At 50.4% G+C, this 20741-nt stretch overlaps 2 protein-coding genes across 2 annotated transcripts in view; both read right to left on the reverse strand.

The window, feature by feature from the left end:
- Positions 1-1530: 1530 nt before the first annotated feature.
- On the reverse strand, positions 1531-7542 carry LOC131592234 (urocortin-3-like). The gene is made up of 2 exons (XM_058863619.1): positions 7413-7542; positions 1531-2136 (listed from the first exon to the last, which is right to left on the reverse strand). The coding sequence occupies exon 2, from the start codon at positions 2125-2127 to the stop codon at positions 1669-1671; it is 459 nt and encodes a 152-aa protein (XP_058719602.1). The 5' UTR covers positions 2128-2136; positions 7413-7542; the 3' UTR covers positions 1531-1668.
- Positions 7543-14694: 7152 nt separating this feature from the next.
- The window catches only part of LOC131591561 (collagen alpha-1(VII) chain-like), an 81274-nt gene continuing 75227 nt past the window's right edge, over positions 14695-20741 (reverse strand). Inside the window, exons 78-81 of the mRNA XM_058862374.1 lie at positions 19963-20001; positions 19358-19522; positions 15908-16078; positions 14695-14708 (exon numbers count right to left, since the gene is read on the reverse strand). Of these exons, the coding sequence (XP_058718357.1) occupies positions 14695-14708; positions 15908-16078; positions 19358-19522; positions 19963-20001 (389 nt within the window). The remainder of the gene's footprint in view (positions 14709-15907; positions 16079-19357; positions 19523-19962; positions 20002-20741) is intronic.

The following is a 20741-nucleotide window of genomic DNA, read 5'->3' on the forward strand; positions in this document are numbered from 1 at the left end:
GGTTGTTTTGGAAGGATCCCTTTGGGTTCCAGGTGTGGGCGGGATTCTCCCGCCGGGATGCAGCTGGGAAGGAGGATCCTGCCTTCCCCATCCCTCCTTCCCAGCTGTCCCTGCCTCAGCTCAGCCTGGAGCCAGCAAATCCCTGGGCTCATCCCTTCCCACTTCCCTGGGAATTCCTTTCCTTCGTGGGGAGAGGAGGGAAGCTCCAGGGGCAGCTCCAGGCAGGCGACCTTTGGATTTCCGGCCTTTCCCACAGGGCTGGGATGTTCTCCTTGTCTCCAGGGCTGGGAACGCATCCCAAGCCGGGCTGGTGGTGGGGAAAAGCCATTCCCAACCTGGACTGGGATCCTGGGGATCCAGTGGAAAATCTCTCCCGACTTTCTGCTCAAAGCGGGGATTTGTCCCTCAGCTCTGAGCAAATCCCTCTGTCCCTCCTTCCAAGGATCCTTGGCACATCCCAAGGTCCCAATGGAGCCTGGAAAACCTGGGGACACCTGCACAACCCACAGAGGGATGAGTGTCCAGCTGGACACGGAGCAGGTGTGACCTTGTTCTTCCCGTGCCTCAGTTTCCCTGGATTGGAAAACAGGGACAATGCCCGTGTCCCGCTGGATGAGAACGCTGGGAATTTGCTGGGCTATAAAAATCCACGTAATCCAAGATTCCAGCGGATTTCCATGGGAACAGCCCCTCCCCGTACACCCTTGGAGCTGAGGGCGGAGTCATCGTCCCTCTGATGATTCTCCAGGACATTTCCAACCCACCGGGACATTTCCATGTCCCTTGGTGTCCCACCTGGAATCTCACCCTGGATAGGGCTGGTGGGATCTCGTTTCCTCCTCTTGCTGAGCATCTCCAGGGGTAGAAGGACCAAATCTCTTCCCCAGATTCCTTTCCCAAATTTCTCTCCACCTCCCAAACCCACCGAATGCAGGGATGAGGGAAGAGGTGGAATTTCGGCGGGGCTGGGAGGTGGAGAGAAAGGTTTAGAGGAAGGAGGGCTGGGAAAGAGCGGGATGAGCACTGATGGTCTGTGGATGAAGAGCTGAAGCTGGACCAGCTGGAAAACCAAGGTTGAGCCTCGGGAAAGTGGGAAGGGACAGGTGGGAATTGTGGTGGGACTCAACGGAGCAGCCACGGAGCTGCCTGGGATCCAAACCCCCCCGAGGCCGTGGGGTGGCCCTGGTGTCCCCGTGGGGAGCTTGATGGTGACAAATCCAGGGAAAACCCAGGAGGAGGATCTGGGAGATCCCTCCTGAGGTTGTCCCTGTACTTTTCCCTTCCCAGTGGATCGGTGGCTGCGGCAGGGACAGCTCGTGGTGGAATTTGGGAAGGCCATGGTAGGGACAGGGCCACGAGGCTGAGCTGGGGGAGATTTCGGAATCCCTACGGGGATGATGATTCCCGGAGCAGCCGGGGCAGGAGATGGGACAACAGAGCATTGGAAACTCCAGAAATGGCAGCTTTAATCAGGAACCTTCCCGGGTGACGCGTCCCCCGTGCCCCGCTGGCGACGGGAACCTCTTCCCTGCGCGTGGAAATGTCCGGAAGGAACGACGGAGGAGAGCGGGGAGGAGAGAAGGGCGGGAGAAGGATGCGAGGTGGCTGGATGGGTCAGAACCAGACAAGGCCGCTGTCACACATCGGTCCCCTCGGGCGCTGGCCCGGTCACTTCCTCCGCCCGATCTGGGCCATGAGGTGGGCGTTGGCCGCCGCCTTGGCCCGCAAGTTCTTGGCCTTGGCGATGTTGAAGAGGATGTTCATGATGTTGGTGGGGACGTCGAGCGACAGCGTGACCTTGGTGTGCCGGTCGCTCTTGGCCCGGTTCTGCGAGCTCTTGCCCTTCAGCCGCGCCTGGGACGCGTATGGGGAGTGGCCGTCCCCCGGGAATGTCCTTTTCCCCAGCTCTTCCTCCTCTGCCTCCTCCTCTGACGCCTCCTCCAGGGACGGCGACTCGGAGCCGCGCTTGTCCAGGACGGCGTTTTCCTCGGGATGGATCTTCTGCGCTTCCGACAGGGCGGCGTTGAGGCAGCTGAAGATGGAGGCGGCGTTGGAGAGGCTCAGGGCCCGGCCGGTCCCGGCAGCTCCGAGCAGGATGAGGAGGAGCAGCAGCCTGGGGTGGGACATGGCGGTGGCCTGGCCGTGGAGACACCGAGGAGAGGGACGTGAACTTCCCGTGGGACCTGGGGAGATCCGGCCTTTCCTCATCCCTTCCCAATCCCTGAACTCCCCTCCCTGCGCCCTTGGAGTCTCCTCCCAGGTCCCGTTTAAAGGTTCGGACAGGTGGGAATGAGCTTCCTTGGGATGCAACCCCCAGCCCTTGGATTTGGGGTGCTGGTGGCAGGTGGGATGTCCAAGGAGCTTCCCTTCCATGGAGCTTCAGTGGAGCTTCCATGGAGGTGAGGATTTAACCTTAGGAGCTTCCATGGAACTTCCACGGAGGAGAGGATTTGGCCTTTTCTTTGTGGAATTTCCATGGAGTTGCGGATTTGGCCTTTGGAGCTTCCACAGAGATTCCATGGACGTGAGGATTTGGCCTTTCCTTCATGGAACTTCCATGAAACTTCCATGGAAGGAAAGATTTGGCCTTTCCTTGGAGCTTCTGCAGAGCTTCCATGGAGGGCAGGATTTGGCCTTTCCTTTGTGGAATTTCCATGGAGGTGAGGATTTGACCTTTGGAGCTCCATGGAACTTCCATGGAGAGGAGGATTTGGCCTTTGCTTCCATGGAGCTTCCACAGAGCTTCCATGGAGTTGCGGATTTGGCCTTTGGAGCTTCCACAGAGCTTCCATAGACGTGAGGATTTGGCCTTTGGAGCTTCCACGGAGCTTCCATGGACGTGAGGATTTGGCCTTTGCTTCCATGGAGCTTCCATGGAAGGAAAGATTTGGCCTTTCCTTGGAGCTTCCGCAGAGTTTCCATGGAGGTGAGGATTTGACCTTTGGAGCTCCATGGAACTTCCATGGAGGAGAGGATTTGACCTCTGGAGCTTCCACAGAGCTTCCATAAAGGGAGGATTTGGCCTTTCCTTTGTGGAGTTTCCATGGAACTTCCACAGAACTTCCACAGAAGAGAAGATTTTACCTTTGCTTCCATGGAACTTCCACAGAACTTCCGTGGAGGGGAGGATTTGGCCTTTGGAGCTTCCACGGAGCTTCCATGGACGTGAGGATTTGGCCTTTCCTTTGTGGAATTTCCATGGAACTTCTACAGAGCTTCCATGGGTGAGAGGATTTGACCTTTGGAGCTCCATGGAACTTCCATGGAGGAGATGATTTGGCCTTTGCTTCCATGGAGCTTCCATGAAACTTCCGTGGAAAGAAAGATTTGGCCTTTCCTTTGTGGAATTTCCATGGAGGTGAGGATTTGACCTTTGGAGCTTCCATGGAACTTCCATGAAGGGGAGGATTTGGCCTTTCCTTTGTGGAACTTCCATGAAACTTCTATGGAAGGAAAGATTTGGCCTTTCCTTGGAGCTTCTACAGAGCTTCCATGGAGGGGAGGATTTGGCTTTTGCTTCCATGGAACTTCCATGAAACTTCCGTGGAGGGGAGGATTTGGAAACTCCTTTGTGGAGTTTCCATGAAACCTCCACAGAACTTCCACAGAAGAGAAGATTTGAACTTTTCTTCCATGGAACTTCCACAGAACTTCTGTGGTGGGGAGGATTTGGCCTTTCCTTCATGGAATTTCCATGGGACTTCCTCAGAGTTTCCATGAAGGTGAGGATTTGACCTTTGGAGCTCCACGGAGCTTCCATGGATGAGAGGATTTGACCTTTGCTTCCATGGAACTTCCATGGAGAGGAGAATTTGGCTTTTCCTTCACGGAACACACGTGGCTGCTGCTGGAGACCCGGTTTGGACCACGGGGACGATTCCCATGGATCCCTCTCCACCTCCTCCTTCTTGAAATATCATCATTTTTGGGGTCATTTTTGGGGTCATTTTTGGGGTCATTTTTGGGTCATTTTTTGTGTCTTTTTGGGGTCTTTTTGGGGGGCTGTAAATCCCTGGAAAACTCTCCTGCTCCACAACCCCTCCCCATCTCCCTTTATCCCCAAAAAGCCACCAAGGATCTCCCGCAGGGCTTTTTGCCCATTCCCAGGATGGAAAAATATCCCAAGCTCATGGAATCCTTCTGGAATTCCCAAAAAGCTGGAATCCTTCTGGAATTCCCCAAACCTGGAATCCTTCAGGAATTCCCAAAAAGCTGGAATCCTTCAGGAATTCCCAAAAACCTGGAATCCTTCTGGAATTCCCAAAACCTGGAATCCTTCAGGAATTCCCAAAAACCTGGAATCCTGCTGGCATTCCCAATCTTCTGGCCCCATCTTGTGGCCAGCGGCTCTCACGGCAATTCCTGGCTGGGGACAATCCCCAGGGATTCCTGCTGGGGCTGGAATTCCATCCTTGATTTTGGGGTTGGGAGCTGCTGATTCCATTCCCGCGGAGCAGCCGGAATTCTTGGGAATATCCCTGGGAATGGGGGATCAGATCCATCCAAACTCAATCCCTGGGCTGGGATCTGTCCCTGAAAATGCCTTTCCATGTCCATGGAGGTTTGGGAATTCTCATCCTCTAAATTCTGCCTTTTGTCATGCCTCGGAGGAGGAATTTTGGGAAGTTTTATTCCCTGAATTCTGCCTTGTGTCATTCCTTGGAGAGAGAATTTTGGGAAGTTTTATTCCCTGAATTCTGCCTTGTGTCATTCCTTGGAGGAGGAATTTTGGGAAGTTTTATTCCCTGAATTCTGCCTTTTGTCATTCCTTGGAGAGGGAATTTTGGGAAAGATTATTCCCTGAATTCTGCCCTTTATTATCCAGGGAGGAGGAGATTTAGGAATGTTTATCCCTTTAAATCTTCCTTTTTCCATCCCTTGGAGATGGAATTTTGGGAAGGTTTATTCCCTGAATTCTGCCCTTTATTGTCCATGGCAGGGGAATTTTGGGAAAGTTTATTCCCTGAATTCTGCCCTTTGCCATCCTCTGGAGAGGGAATTTTGAGAAGATCTTTCCCCTTCAATTTTTCCTTTGCTGTTGCTCAGAGCGGGAATTTTGGGCTGATTGATTCCTTTAACTCTTCCCTGTTCCATCCCTTGGAGAGGGAATTTGGGGATCCTTTATTCCCTTTAGGTCTGCCCCTTGGAGAGGGAATTTTGGGAAGTTTTATTCCCTGAATTCTGCCTTTTGCCATCCCCTGGAGGAGGAATTTTGGGAAGATTTATTCCCTGAATTCTGCCCTTTATTGTCCAGGGAGGAGGAGACTTAGGAATGTTTATCCCCTTAAATCTTCCCTTTTCCATCCCTTGGAGAGGGAATTTTGGGAAGGTCTTTCCCCTTAAATCTGCCCCTTGATGTTCCTCAGAGTGGGAATTTTGGGAAGGTTTATTCCCTGAATTCTGCCCTTTATTGTCCATGGCAGGGGAATTTTGGGAATTTTCATCCTCTAAATTCTGCGTTTTGTCATTCCTTGGAGAGGGATTTTTGGGAAAGTTTATTCCCTGAATTCTGCCCTTTGCCATCCTCTGGAAAGGGGATTTTGGGAAGATCTCTCCCCTTCAATTTTCCCTGTGCTGTTCCTCAGAGCGGGAATTTTGTGCAGCTTTATCCCTTTGATTCTGCTCTTTGCTCTCCATGGAAAAAGGGAGAGATTTGGGAATTTCGTTCCCTTTCCCACCTTCCCGAGGTTTGGCCGTTCCAATCCTCCCTCAGGATTCCATTTCTGCTTCTTTCCCTCTCATTTCCCCCTTCCCAAAACCCCTCTGGGCTTCCCAAAAATCCATCCCCTGGATCCGGATGGGAGAGGACGAGGAAGAGCCATGGAATGATCCAGGGAAAGCAGGAAAACCTTTCCCAGGTTCCAGGATCCCACATGGGATCGTTTAGGACCCCAAACTTTCCTTTCCTCCAGCCCCAAATCTCACATTTGGAGATTTAAACATGAGAACATCCCAGGATTTAATTTTTCTTGGAAAAGAGGACGGAGATTTGGCAACAGGGATTTTTCCATGTGTTCCAAGGCTGAGGCTCCTGAAGGACTCAGGATTTCTCCCACCCCAAAATTCCCTTTTTTTTTTTTTTGTTTTTCCCAGCTCTTTCACCTCGCTCCACCCTCACCAAATTCCCGGAGCTCCTGCGGGATGGGAATTTTGGGATCGGGGATTTTCCCAGCCCTGGGGGCTGGATCATTGCATGATTCCCAAATCCCGGATGGGGAACGGGAATGTTGCCAAAAACCCTTCCCGAGCTGCCTGGGGGAGCCCTGGGATTTTCCTGCCCCGCCTGGAATCCCGGAGCTGCATTTCCCCCGCAGTTCCTTCACCACTGACTGAATCCAGCGCCTTTTCCTGGGATTTTTTCCCCCTAGCTTTTCCCGCTTAACAAAACTCTGGGAATCTCAGCTGAGGAAAGGGAAAGGCAGAACAAGGAGAAAATGCGGCTGGAGCCATCCACACCCATTCCTGCTCCTCGCCGGGATGGATATCCTGGCAAAACGAGCAGAAATCAAAGGGAAAAAAACAAGGAAAAGCTGATTTTTTTGGGATTGGGTTCATTTTTACCGGGGGGGGTTGTGCCCCACCGCTCCAGGAAGTTTTTATGGAGCAGGAAAAAAAGCTGGAATTGGGGTTTTCTCCTCGCTAAAAAAAGGCAGGAAAAGGAGGAAAACCCACCCGCGGTGGATCCGAGGAGCTGGGAATGAAATCCGCGCTGCCGGAGGGAGCCGCTCCTCCCGCCGGGAACTGCTGGGATACCCAGGAGCGTTTTCCAGGAATTTTCTCGGGATGCTGCCGAGCCGGCAGGAGCGTTTGTGTCTCCTGGGAAATCTCCCGCTTGCTTTGGAAGGAGGAAAACGCCCAAATTCCAGCTCTGGAAAAGCGGGATCGGAGCTTTCCAGCCGCTCCTCGGGACCGGGATCGGGATGGAGCGGGATTCTCCCTGATCCAAAGTAAGTCTGGGATAAAACTGTGGATGGGACCTGGAGACTTCTTAAACTCTGCCTGCCTCTGTTTCCCTGAGGACCTTTTCCCACTGCTGATTCCCAAAATCCAGTGCCTCGCTCTCCTCCCCATCCCTGCGGTGCCAGCAGGGATTTATCTCCCGATTTTCCCTTTTCCCAAATTTTCCCAATCCTTCCCCATGCTGCCTATTCCCACCCACCTCCCAAAATTACCGGAATAATAATAATAAAAATAATAAATTATTTTTCCTAGGAGGGACAGCGATGGGAATTTTGAATCCCTTGATATCCAAATACCTTGGATTGCTTTTCCCCATTCTACCTAATTTTATTTCTCCCTAAAAAAAAGCAAAACCCCAAAAACAACAACCCTGGAATCTGATTTCCCAAGGAAAACACTGAAATATTGAAAGTTTCTGGAAACTGGGGAATAAATGAAACCCAGGCACTCACCTGCTTCTCCTGGATTCTTGGGATGGGAAGGATTTGCTGTGGAATCACTCCCGGGAAAGAGGCATCGGGAGCCTTTCCCGAACTTCTCCTCCCTGGCTCTTCCCTGATTCCTTTTTCAGGGACCGGGATATTTTTTTCCCTCTCTCTGGAAACCTTTTCCCCCCTCCCTGGTGTATTTATAAAAAATGAGGGATCACGGGGTTGGAGTCGTAATTCCAGACGCGGAGCCGTGCTTTGGGAATGATTTCATTAAAATGAGATCAGAGCGAGCCGGCGACGTCACGGAGCCTCTCCCCATCCATCCGCAGGGAAAAAATCCGGGAAAAGGAAGGGAGGGGGGGGAAAAAGACGTCGGATCCCAAAAATCTGGGAAGAGTCACCCCAAAGTGGGGCTGGCATTTTGTAGGATCACGCACGGCTTTGTCCCCAGGGTTTTGGGGGCAGGGATGTTTTAATTCCAAAGGTTTTTCCGGCTCTGAGGATTGTTGGTGTTCCAGCGTGGATTGACGTTATCCCAGTGAATGTGGTTTTATTCCCAGAGTGGGGATTTGGGAGGGTTTTCCCTGTTTTTCCCCATTTCCAGGGAATTTTTCCCATTCAAGCAGGAAAAACGCTGGGAAATGGAAATTTTGGGAAACTTCTTCTGGGATTTGTTGGCACGATCCCGGGTGGAGCTTTGGAAGAGGATGGGAAGGACGAGGTGTGGGGTGAGGGAAAAAATCTCCAATTCCCTAAAACTCCAGCAGGATTAATCTGGGATTAATCCCAAAAATCCAGCAGCTGGGTGGGAAAAATTCCCAGTTTGGGCTCCCAGCATCAGTGTGGGATTCCCAGAGAGGAAATTCCTGGAATCCCCCAAGGTTTGGGATCAGGAGAGACAGGGATGGGGATTTGGGAATAGGGATGGAAATTTGGGAACAGGGATGGGAATTTGGGAACAGGGATGGAAATTTGGGAACAGGGATGGGAATTTGGGAACAGGGATGGAAATTCAGGAACAGGGATGAGGATGGGGATTTGGGAACAGGGATGAGGATGGGGATTTGGGAACAGGGATGAGGATGGGGATTTGGGAACAGGGATTTTCCATGGGATCCAAGGAAGATCTCAGGTCTCTGGTGCTCCCTCCAAAGGGTCCCACCATGGATTTGTGGCTGGGCCGGATTCTCCTGGAGGCTCCAGGACCAAATTATCCAAACTTCCTTCCTGAAACTTCCTTGGAAAAGCCATCACCGAGCTGGAGGGGAGCTGTTATCCCTGGGAATGGGGAAAATCCTGCAAAAAGTGGGAAAATCCATGGAAAAACCCCCAGAACTGGCAGAGACCCAGGATGGGCTCTGATTTTGGGTGGGGAGATGTTCCCACTCCTGGCCTGGAGAGAAGGAGCCAAAATCGTGGGAATTCCTGGATGAGGATCCAGGATCTGAGCTGGGAATGGCGGGAGCTTCCCTTTGGCTCCAAACTTCAGGAATTCTGCCCAAGGGGATCCACCTCTCCGGCAATTCCTTCCTCTCCCACTGCAATTCCAAGCTTCCAGCTCCTGGAATGAGGTTTTGGCTTCCCTCCTTCCCCGAGGTCTGGATGGGAATTTTCTTCTCCCAATGTTTGGAATTTTGGAGCTGGTTCTGGCAAAGAAAACTCCCAAAAATCTTCAACACAAGGAGCTGGGTGGGAAAATCCATGGAAGGGATTTTTCCAAGGAAAAGGATCGGGGCATGGCCTCAAGAGATTTTTCCACCTCTGGATCCGATCCTGGGGTGTTTTCCCGAGTTTTATTCCCCCACAAATTTATTTTCCCATGAAAATCTTTGTTGGGAAGGGAAAAATGTCCTGGTAGGAGGCTCCAGACCCGGGAATTTCCGTGTTCCAGACATGGAATTTTCACGGTGCTTTTCCTAAGGAAAAATAGGAAAGAGAAGGAAAAAAGAAGGAATTTCCTGGTTCATCCCTTGAAAAGCAAATCCGACTTTATTGGCTGCCACGGTTTGGAATTCCCCGGGAGGAGCAGAGAGGAGAATTTGCCTCAGGAAAATTGTATTTCCAAGGGAAAAATCCGTAGAAACATCCCTAGGGAAAGATGGAGCTGAGCCAGGAACATCCAGGGGCACCCGGAGGCCTCAAACTTTCCGGAAGTTTCCCCGATAAATCCCAAACTTTTGAAAAACTCAGGATGAGAGGAGCATTCCCACACATCCCTCGGATTCCGGAGGATCAGGACCCTTTTCCCACCTCTCCTCACCTTTCCCGGGAGCTGAATTTCCGGGAGTGAATCATCGCTTGGAGCTCATTAAAGTTTCATCTCCGCAAGCCGGGGAAAATCAGGGATTTGGGCTCTTTTCATCCCAGGAACTTCGAAAACCAAAATAAAATCCCAAATCCAGGATGTTTTTCCAGGCTCAGGAGATCCCGTTTGGTGCTTCCAGCACCGGAATTCCGTGGAGGAGTCGGACGTGGACGCGCCGAGGGACAAAAAGGATTTTTCCGCTCGGTTTTGTCCCTTTCCCCCCAATTTTTAGGACTCGATTTGCACTTTCCAGGCTGTGGAATGAGGAGAATTTCCCTGGAAAATTCCCAGTTTCCCCAAAATCCTACAGCGAACGCTTCCTCTGCCTCGAGGCTGATTTAGGGAATTCTATGGGATTTTATGGGATTTCTCTTCCTTAAAATCCCATTTTGGGGGTGATTTTCACTCCTTCCAACAGCTCAGATCCACAAAGTTTTCCCAAGGTGGCCAAATATTGGAAAACTCCATCCAATGGGAAGAGAAGAGCCGGGAAGAGAGAATTTGGAGGAATTATTTTGCCTTTTTTGCCCTTTTTCCTGCCTTTTCCGAGGGGATTTGCATCCCTGGATTTCCACAAAGCTCTCCTTGTTTCATCTTCCGGGGAATTAATTAAATTAATTCAATTGATTAAATTAATTAAAGCCTTTTGGAGCTTTTGGATGCCAGTGGGATGTCAGGAAAACTCCTTGGGATGAACTGGATTGGGGCTTTTTTTTGGAAATTCCCAAAAATCCCTGGGGCCAAACCCAAAATTCCAGCTCCACCAGCAATGGGAATGAATTTAATGGAATTAAAATTTGGATTTTGAGGCTTTCCCTCCAAAGGAAGAGGAGAAAAAAGTGATGGAAAAGGAAAAATAATGCCAAATCATCCACATTTTTCCTGGAATGTTTTTATTCCTTTCCCTCATCTCCTTCCTCTTTTCCAAAGGGATTTTTTGCACCTCCCTGAATGCACATTCCAGGTTGGAAGGACAAAAAAAATTCCAGGAAAATGCAAAGGGAGCCTGGATCCTCACACGGACTCTGGGAATTTTCCCTGGTTTTGTGTGTCCCGATGTAAAATCCGCTTTTATCCCAAGGATCTGAGTCTTGATGGAGCTGCTCCCGCTTTTTCCTGCATCCAGAGCTGGGATCCGATCCCACTGCTGAGGCTGGAAAAGGCTGGGAAAGGCTGGAAAAGTTCAGGGAATGCTTTGTTCCCTCCAGGTTGGTTTTGTTGCCTTCCCAGGATTTTTTCGCCGGGATTTTCCGGGTGGTTTCAGTTGCCAAATGGAGCAGGACAAACAGCCCCAGGTGGGATTTTCCCTTGGTTTTCCAGGGGCAAACCCATCCCGATTTTTCCCTCTGGCAGAGCTGCCTGGAATTGGGGTTTTTCCAGGCTTTTCCGATGATTTTTTGCCTTCCTGGGGATGCTGGGATGCAATTCCAGCCTTGGGATGGGATGGAATGGGATGGGATGAGGATTTGGGAATAGAGATGAGGATTTGGGAACAGGGATGGGGATTTGGGGACAGGGATGGGAACTTGGGAACAGGGATTTGGGAACAGGGATGAGGATTTGGGAACGGGGATGAGGATTTGGGAACAGGGATGGGAATTTGGGAATAGGGATGGGGATTTGGGGATAGGGATGGGGATTTGGGAACAGGGATGGGGATTTAGGAACAGGGATGGGAATTTGGGAACAGGGATGGGGGGGAATTTGGGAACAGGGATGAGGATTTGGGAACAGAGTTTGGAATTTGGGAACAGGGATGGGGATTTAGGAACAGGGATGGAAATTCGGGAACAGGGATGAGGATTTGGGATCAGGGACAGGGATTTCACCCCAAAAGGACTGTGGATGGCAGGAAAACCTCCTGGAGAGGGTGGAGGGAGTCACGGAGGCTTTTCCAAGATTTAGGCCAGGCTGGATGAGCCGTCCCTGCCCATGGATCCATGGGCTGGATCCTTTCCAAGCCAACCATTCCATGATTCCAGGATTAAATCCAGCCCTCCATTAACGGCATCTTTAATTCCTCCCCTTGTAAAAATCCATAATTAACGAGCCAGGCTGAGCGCAATTCCAGCTGGGAACGATCCCACCCAATTCCACCGGGGATTTGCCGGGCTGCTTTTCCATCTGCCAGGATTCTGTCGGCTCCTTCCCGACGTATCCAAGCCCATCTCCCGGCACATCCAGAGGGTGCTGGATGAGGCTCAGCCGTGGCCATTTCAGGGCTGGCTCATTATCCAATTACCGAATTATCCCGATCCAGCCTCTCCTCCCTCTCCATCCCTTTTCCTTTGTCGGGGTTGCTTAGGAACTGCCGCGGACATCGGAGGCTGCGGCCGGGAGAGTTTCAAGATTCCCTGGCTGGATGCACCGGGAATCTCCTCCTGGAAAGGGGCTGGGAGCACTCCTAAATCCATGGATTCGCATCCCTGGGCTCAGCGCTGGAGCCGCAAATCCCTCGGATCGGAACACGATCCAAAATCCCTCTTTATTCCCAAATTCCGTGAGGATTTGTCAGCGTGCTCGATGTGCTTTAAATCCCAGAATTCCAGTGCTCAGCTTTGCTCTTTCCAAGGCCAAAGGATGCTCGGGAATTTTCTGGTTCGGAGCCTGGAGAGCCCTAAATCCTCTCCCCCCACTCCCGCTCTGAAATCATTCCAAGGAACTCGATTAGGCCGACCTGACATTTCCAGGGAAACACCGGCGCCCCTTTCCCGGAATGTTTTGGCCCTGCCAAAGCCTGGATGGCAAATCCATAGGGAACATTTGATTAATCCAGGGGGGATGAAAAGAAATTCCAGCCCTCAATTTCCCCGAGCTCTGATGGGAATTTGAGCTGGGTTTAATCTACTGAGCTCGACCTTAGGCCTGCCTAAATATCGGCTCTCACTTCCCGGCTCTTCCAAAGCTGGATTAAATCATTTGGATCCCTCAGGAGGGGTTTGAGCCAAATCATTCCCTTGGGAATTCCTTTGGATCCTCCTGGACCAGGAGGCCAAATCCTTCTCCAGCCTTGGATTTGGGATTTGGAGCCAAAAGCTGCCGAGAAATTCCAGAGCCAGGGAGGTGAGGTCTGATTTTTTTAGGGATGGCACTGGGCTGGAAAGGGAAAATGAAGGGATTGTCCAAAATATTCTGGGAATAACAACCCAGGAAGGGAAATTCCCAGATCCCACATCCCTCCCCTCCTGCCGCCTCCACCCCTGTGGATTCCCAGCTCTAAAAACGATTTTTATGGAATTTCCGCTGCTTGGCGTCTCCTCAGCCTCGGAGACAACTTCCCACACCTGCCAAGGGATCCACAGAGGGGGATGAGGGATTTTTCCTCTTGGATTTGGGAAAAAAATTCCACTTTGAGTTCTTAATGAGCACTTAATTATTGAATAGGCTGTTATCCCTAATGGAATGAAGAGGATTTTTAACATGGATATGGAGCGATAGGACACAGGGAATGGCTTGAAACTGGAATGGGGCAGGGATGGATGGGATCTGGGGAAGGAATTCCTGGCTGGGATGGAATTCCCAGAGCAGCTGTGGCTGCCCCTGGATCCCTGGAGTGTCCAAGGCCAGGCTGGACAGGGCTTGGAGCAGCCTGGGATAGCGGAAGAATCGATCCCAACCATTCCATGATTTTATTTTCCCACCAGGAAACCTCTGGCTCCTCCAAGTCTCTGTTTCCCTGATGATTTTTGCCCATTTAATTTGGGAATGACATTTTTTCCCTGATTATTTCAAATCCTTTGTTTCCCTGGATGGGCTCAACCCCCCGGGGCTGGAATTCCACTCCTTCCATATTTCCTGGGATGTTGAATTCCAGAGGCTGCAGCATCCCAAGATCAGCATCCTTGGACATTCCTGGGTAAATTCTCATCGGGAAACCAGGAAAATGGGAAAAAATGGGAATGTTTCTCAGAATTCCAGGATTTCAGGAAGAGAGGCTGGAATTGTCACTCTGGAAATGGCACTCGGCTCCTCGCCAAGGTTTACAGAATTCCATGATTTTCATTTCTTTTTGGGAGGAAAAGGAAGGAAAGTCCCCAAATCTCCGGGTGAGCAGAATCCTGGGATTTTGTGACTGGGAGAATCCTTTTCCTGCCTGTGCTACCAGGAGCAAAGAGCCAGCCCCGAATCCTGGGAAATCTGAAATCTGGGAACTCTGAACCCTGGGAATTCTGAGCTCAGTTTTACCAAATTACATGGAAAACCTTTCATAAATCCCTGGTTTTCCATTGGAAGTCCTGTAACCTTTCCAAGGGATTGTCCCATGGAGATTCCATTGGATGGGATCCCTCTCAGCTGTGTCCGTGTCTCCATGGGACCAAAATCCAGGGATTCAGAATCCCTCTTACTGGATTCCCACATCATTGGAATTCCACAAGTTGCAGCTCCAAGCTCCTCAGGGAATTTGGGAAGTGGCATTTTTTTAGGGAGAAACCTGGCTTGGATCCCTATTTTTTCCTTGGAGATTTTTTTTTTAACCTGCCCAGGGAATTCCCAAGTGGAGAAGAAGGTGGGAATTCCTAAAGGCTCCAGGGAATTCCTAAAGGCCTCAGGGAATTCCCAAGTGGAGGAGGAGGTGGGAATTCCTAAAAGACTCAGGGAATTTCCAAGTGGAGGAGGAGGTGGGAATTCCTAAAGGCTCCAGGGAATTCCTGAAGGCCCCAGGGAATTTGGAATAATAGATATTCCCATCTTTCTCTGCCATTCCCAAGTTTTCCTCCTTCCAGACGAACGACCCAGAATTCCACGGCATCGAGACGCTTTTATTTTACAAAAATAAAACTCGGGAACTTGTGCCGCCTGGATTGGCTCAGGAATTCTGCCCTTCCCATCCTCCTTTTCCTGAGGTTTCCCCTCTCCTCATCCCATAATATCCGTCATTCCGGTTTTCCGACATCTTTTTTTCCCAACATCTTCGTGTTTGTTTTTCCTGTCCCTCCCGGAGGCGTCGGATTCGCTCCTCCCAATCCCGCTGGATTTAAATGAAGCACTTGGAGCCGCTCATTTCCCTCTGCCTGGTTCGGGAAAAAGAGGGAAGAGGAAACAATGGGAATGCCGGAAGTTGGATGCAGTTTGGGCTCCCCCTTGGAATTCCCACGCGGCTCGGGAGGTCCCGGACACCGCGGGATTGTCCTATCCCACATCCATAAAAAGCAAATATCCCGGTCCTGGCTGAATCCTGGCTCTGTTTAGGATCAGCCAGGAAAAAATGGGAACACGGAGGACACAGGAATCTGTCTTGGATTGGGATTAATCCCATTCCCGGTGGTTGTTTCTTCCCGCAAACTGTGCTGGATCTACCTTCAGCTGCTTTGTGAAATTCCCAGTGGCTCCTAAAGCAAATTCCCTGGAAAAAATATTGGGCAGGAGGGGCTTCACTCATTTCCTGGTGCTGCCGGGCCTGGATTTCAAGCCCTTGGAGTGATTCCCAAAATTACAGATCCGAGCCTTTGATTCCTCTCCCTTTTTTAAGTTTCCCTCAAACCCGGAGCAGGTGAACCTCAGCAGAGAATTTTTTAACGGATTGTGGAGAATTGATGAAAAATGGATTTTTTTTCCCCAGAGGTCTCCAGGCAGAGGGAATTCTGAGAGAGGAATATTTTCCTTGGAAATCCGGGATCAGCCACAGCTCCTGCCCTGCTTGGAGCAGGGTTTGAATTCCTGCCAGGGCTCGTTTTTCCTGGGATGGCCTGGAGATGAGGGAGAATCCACAGAAACTGATCCCAAAAGCCCTGGATCTGGCAATGGAAGCCAAGCTGTGCTTCCAGGAGTTTTTCCTGTTGGATTCCTGGATGAGGTGAGATCCCGATCCTGGGGTGTTAATCCAGACCTAAACGGGTCTAGACCAGACTCCGGGTTCTGCCTGGGGGCTGGAGATGCCCTTGGATGGAACATTCCAGGCTTTCCAGGGCACAAATCCCCAAATTCCTGCCAATTTCAGTCCTTGGGAAAGCCCAAAAGACACCCAAAAATATCAGGACCTGGTGTCCAGCTGGATCCATGCACACATCCAAGCCCATCCCACCCATGGAATTGGCCCAAGGGAGCTCCTGGGAATCATCTGGGAATGGGAAAGGAAGAAAACCCTGGAACTTCCTGGCGCTTCCCAGTGGGGCACCTTCGGGAAATGGGAGTTTGGAGGAATTTGGAGGGATTTGGAGGAATTTGGAGGGTTTTGGAGGAATTTGGAGGAATTTGGAGGGCCCAGCCTCACCTGCGTAGCTCCGGCAGCGCCGCTCGCATTCCCGCCGGGATGGGAAGCGGTTGCTGTTCCCTCGGCAGCCCCCGAAGAGGAAGGGCCGGCAGGAGTTTGTGGGGCCGTGGAAATACCAGAGCAGGGAATGGCGGTGGCAGGAGCCCTCATCCATGGGCTGCAGGCACGGGGCTGCGGGAAAACAACGACATTCCCCAGGGATCGGATCCAGATGGGAAAACACCCCAACATTCCCCAGGGATCGGATCCGGATGGGAAAACACCCCCAAATTCCCCAGGGATTGGATCTGGATGGGAAAACACCCCAAAATTCCCCAGGCATTGGATCTGGATGGGAAAATACTGACATTCCCCATGGAATTCTTGGTGGGAATAGAATTCCCCATGGAATTTCTTGGTGGGAAAACAGCCCACATTCCCCAGGGATTGGATCCACTCTGGAAAACACCCCACAGCCATCCAGGGGTTGGATCCAGGTGGGAAAAGGGCACACTTTGGAAAACATCCTCATAACCATCCACGGGTTGGATTTGCTCTGGAAAAATCCCACACCCAGCCAGGGGTCGGATCCCATACTGGACAAAGGAGGGAATCCGAGTGGATTCCCAGAGTGGATAAGAGAGGGGATCCAGCAGGGAATTCCCAGAGTGGGATGAGCTCCTTTTTGCTCCATCATCCACCCCTGTGATTCCCACCATGGCTGCCCCTCACCTATCCGAAGGGATTATCCCACCTGGATTCCGGGTGGGATATTTCCACAGGAATGTTTGCATTCAGGGAATTCCAGGAGGATTCTCCCACTTTTCTGGATCCAAACCCCCTCCAGTTCCTTCACCACCAGCTCCACACCCCTGGGGGTGCTTTGAGCCAAGCCCAAACTGAGGTTTAACCTCGTCTGACTCCTTCAGTGCCACATCCCTTGATCCCAAGGCCGAGCAGCCCTTCCCACCTGGGAAGTGACTTCCCTAAATGCCACTTCATTCCCTGATTTTCACCTGGTAATTGGCTGTCGCCTTCTGGCTGCGAGTTTCCCGTTGTCTGCTGCGCCCGGGCTGGGGAGGGGGGAAAAAAAAACCAAGGAAATCACACGGAACGAAGGGCGCTCAAACAAATTATCCCTCATTTAAATAAAGATCCTCGGAGCCTTCCGTGCCTAACGAGCTCTCCCGATAAATGTCACGGAGCAACCGGCCACGGGGAGCTGGGAACCGGCGGCAATAAAACCCTTAATGGTGTTAAACAACTCCGTGGGAAAGGCCGGGCGTTCGTCAGAGAAAATGGAAGCGTTTGCGGTTGTTTGCCAGAGATAAATGTCAGGCTGGAGTTGGGGAGCCTCGGAAAAGCCGGGAGCGATTGGAATCTGGCGGCAATAACGCTCCGGCTGCAGAATCCTGTTAACATTTGGAGCCGCTCGGCGCTCGTCACTTAGCAGAGGGATTTATGAGCCCTCCTGCCTCAGCCCCGGTTTTTAATGGGATTGTTGGCTGCTGCCGTGATTCAATAACACCTGGAATGTCCCATCCGTCTGATCCCGAGTGCTGCCGTGGTATAAATCCAGTTTAGATCCGGATGGGAGACTCTGACGTCCGGCACAGACGTCGGGAGTGGGGCGGGAGGGGAGTGGGGATTGTTGGGCTTTGGTTTTAGGCTTGGCTGGATTTTTTGGGATGTGTTCATTCCTTACATGGGGTCATCATCAATGGGTTTGACTTTAAACCCTTCCCAAAGCTCTTAAAGCTCTTCCCAAAGCTCTCCAGCCTGGGGAATCGTGGAATCATGGAAAATGAGCTTGGAATGGACGGTCCTTAAGGCCCCTTCCAACCCAAACCGTTCCATGTCTCAAGTTGGAAAGGGTGCTGTAAAAACCCTGGAATCCAAATTTCTGCTGGACTCCTGGGCTTGGAATCAGATGATTTTTAAGGTCTCTTCCATCCCAAACCATTCCGTGTCCCAAATTGGAAAGGATCAATAAAGACCATTGAGTCCAACCTTCTGTTGGAATCCCTGGATGGGACAAATCCTGTTGGAATGGGATGATTTTTAAGGTCCCTTCCATCCCAAACCATTCCATGTCCCAGATTGGAAGGGTCTGTAAAAACCCTGGAATCCAAATCTCTGTTGGACTCCCTGCCTTGGAGTTGGATGATTTTTAAGGCCTTTTCCATCCCAAACCATTCCATGTCCCAAGCTGGAAGGTTTGAAAGGACCATGGAGTCCAATTCCCTCTTAGACTGGAATTTGGAGCATTGAGACCTCCCCTAGAGGAAATTTTTGGGGTGACAAAGAGGATTTAATGACGGTATTTGATCAAGTTTAATTAAACCCTGAACCCCCCAGGCTGGAAAACCATTCCACTGCTCCATCCCCCTAATTTGGAGGAAATTCCCAAAGAACATCACGCTTGCATCCCATAATAATCCCATACCTGTAAACTGTAGGACAACCCCACAACTGATTTTGGGGTGTAAAGGTGACAACATTGGGGTGTCCTGCTTGGTGCAATGGGATTTTTAATTTATTTTATTTTAATTTTAATTTTAATTTATTTTTAATTTATTTAATTTATTTATTTAAATTTAATTTTAATTTATTTTTAATTTATTTAATTTATTTATTTTAATTTAATTTTTTGTTTAATTTTTATTTAATTTATTTAATTTATTTCTCTGGCTGCGCCATCCATGGTACCCAACCCTCCTCTCCCTCCTCCTGGCGACAAAATCCGAGCATCCTCATTTGCAGAATGATAAGAAACGATCCCAAACTCTCCCTCCTTTTTAATCCTGTCCTGAAGTTTGGATTTTGAGCTCCAAGTGGAGGAATCCTGCCACAAATGACTCCAGAATCCCTCAATTTCCCCCTCTCCCGTTTTCCCTCTCTCCCACAAATCCAGAGGGAGATCCAAGCCCCGATGAGGAGATCGGGAGGTCCATGGGTGGCTCTTGACCTGCTGGAGGAGCAGATCTGGGTCTCCCAGAGCTTTTCCCTCTTGGAAAACACAAACAGGAGCAGATCCAGTTGTTTTTCCATGAGTTTGAAGCTGTGGTTTTACCCTTTATTAAAATGTGTCACGAGGCCCTGGACAGAAATAGTCTGGGATGAGTGTTTGGTCTCAGAGATGCCATTTCTGCCCACTTGGAACTTTTACTGGAACTTGCCAAGGATGTGCCGGGAAAAATGAGACAAAACCAGCCTGGAAACAGCTGCCTCCCCCCAGCCTTTGAAAAGAAACCCTTTGGAATGTTGGGATCACCACCAATCCCACAAATATTTAGGTTTTCCTCACCTTCCAGGGTGAGGTCTTCTCCCAGAGCGTGGGAGCCCTCACTGGGAATCCCATCCCTGCCTCATTCCCGCCCAATTCCAGGGAAAAGGATTTATCACGAGGCTCATGGAATGCTCCAGAGGATTCTGTGGCTGGAAGGATGGGAAGGAGGGAGCTGAACTCACCTGCAAGGAGTGGAGGTGGCTCCATGAAGGGCTTCACCGGAGTCTCCAACGTGGTCTTGCCGGGAGTTGTGCCGAGCTTTTCTTCCCAATTTCCACCATTGCCGGCGTATTCCCGAGGCTGGGAATACCCTTGGAGCTGCCTGTGGACTTCAGCTGCGTCCAGACCTGCGGATTGAGGATCACTGAGGATGAATCCGATGCTCTGGGGTCGGCAGATCAGCTCTCCAGGCTCCGTGGACCACTGGATTTGAGGATTCCATGAGTCCTGGAGCTCATCCTGGAGATGGTTTGGGATGGTGGAGCAATCCCGGAATTTTGTGGGCAGGGATTGGGATTTCTGTGGGTTCAGCTTTAAAATCTGGGAGTCAGGAAGGGATTTGATCATGTCCTGTTTTCTCCTGAAAACAGGAGACTTCCAGGTGTCCCTCTGATCCCTCAGACTCAGGAAGACCCATCCCCCTCCAACCAGGATCCAAAAGCTGTTGGTGATCCAACATTTTCTGCACTGAATCCCAGGAAAAAAAAAAAGCATTTTTTCCTAAAACCAATTTTTTTCCTTGGTTTGGGGCAAGAAGATCCTTTCCTACAGGAATTCCCATCCTTACCCTTTTCCATGGACATCCTTCCCAACTCACCTCCACAACCTGCAGGCAGAAGAGACAGGGAAAGCTTTGGTTTTAATACATTTTTTTTCCCAACATAAATAAGATTTTTCAAGGAAATCATTATTTTTATGGATTGTTTTTCATCCTTTTTTCCCCCCCACTTTTCAAGGATCCAGATGATTCCTAAAAACTCCAGTGGGGGTGAACCTAAAAATCTTCCAGATCCGTAGGGAAAGCCCAGGGAATAGGGCAGGAAGGTTCTGCTGGATCTGAAATAAAGGGATTTCTGCAGGGCAAGGAAAGCAAAGCCCAAAAACATTTAATGTTGGGATTCTGGGATAAAACCATTCTCAATTTTTTTTTTTTTTTGTTTGGTTTGGCTTGGTTTGTTTTTGGGTTTTTTTTTTTTTTTTGTTTTTGTTTTATTGGGTTTTTTTTTTGTTTGTTTGGGTTTTTTCCTGTGGTGCTGCTGGCAGTTATTCCCTGTGGGAGAGGAGAATTCCGAGTGCCAAGGAATGCCACAAAAAAACAGGAATTAAAAGGTTCAGTGAGCCCCAAGCTTCCCTCCGTGAGCCAGCGCCTTCCCGATCCACCAGGAAAAGGAGGAAAGATTTCCTGACAAAACCAAATGGGAATGGGAATGGGGGTTGGGGGGGTTAAGGGATAAAAATGGAGAGTTTCAGGAATCTGCAGGGCCTGGAATTCCACACTCCTGGAGAGGGGCCCCAGCTCCACCTGCTGCTAATGGGTGACATTTGGATGCGTGCTGGCACGGAAAA

Source organism: Poecile atricapillus, chromosome W (genome assembly GCF_030490865.1).
Source record: "Poecile atricapillus isolate bPoeAtr1 chromosome W, bPoeAtr1.hap1, whole genome shotgun sequence".
NCBI lineage: Eukaryota > Metazoa > Chordata > Aves > Passeriformes > Paridae > Poecile > Poecile atricapillus.

Bases quoted from the DNA above. Each gene is read 5' to 3' on its own strand.
- LOC131592234 (XM_058863619.1), bottom strand. From the start codon at position 2,127: ATGTCCCACCCCAGGCTGCTGCTCCTCCTCATCCTGCTCGGAGCTGCC.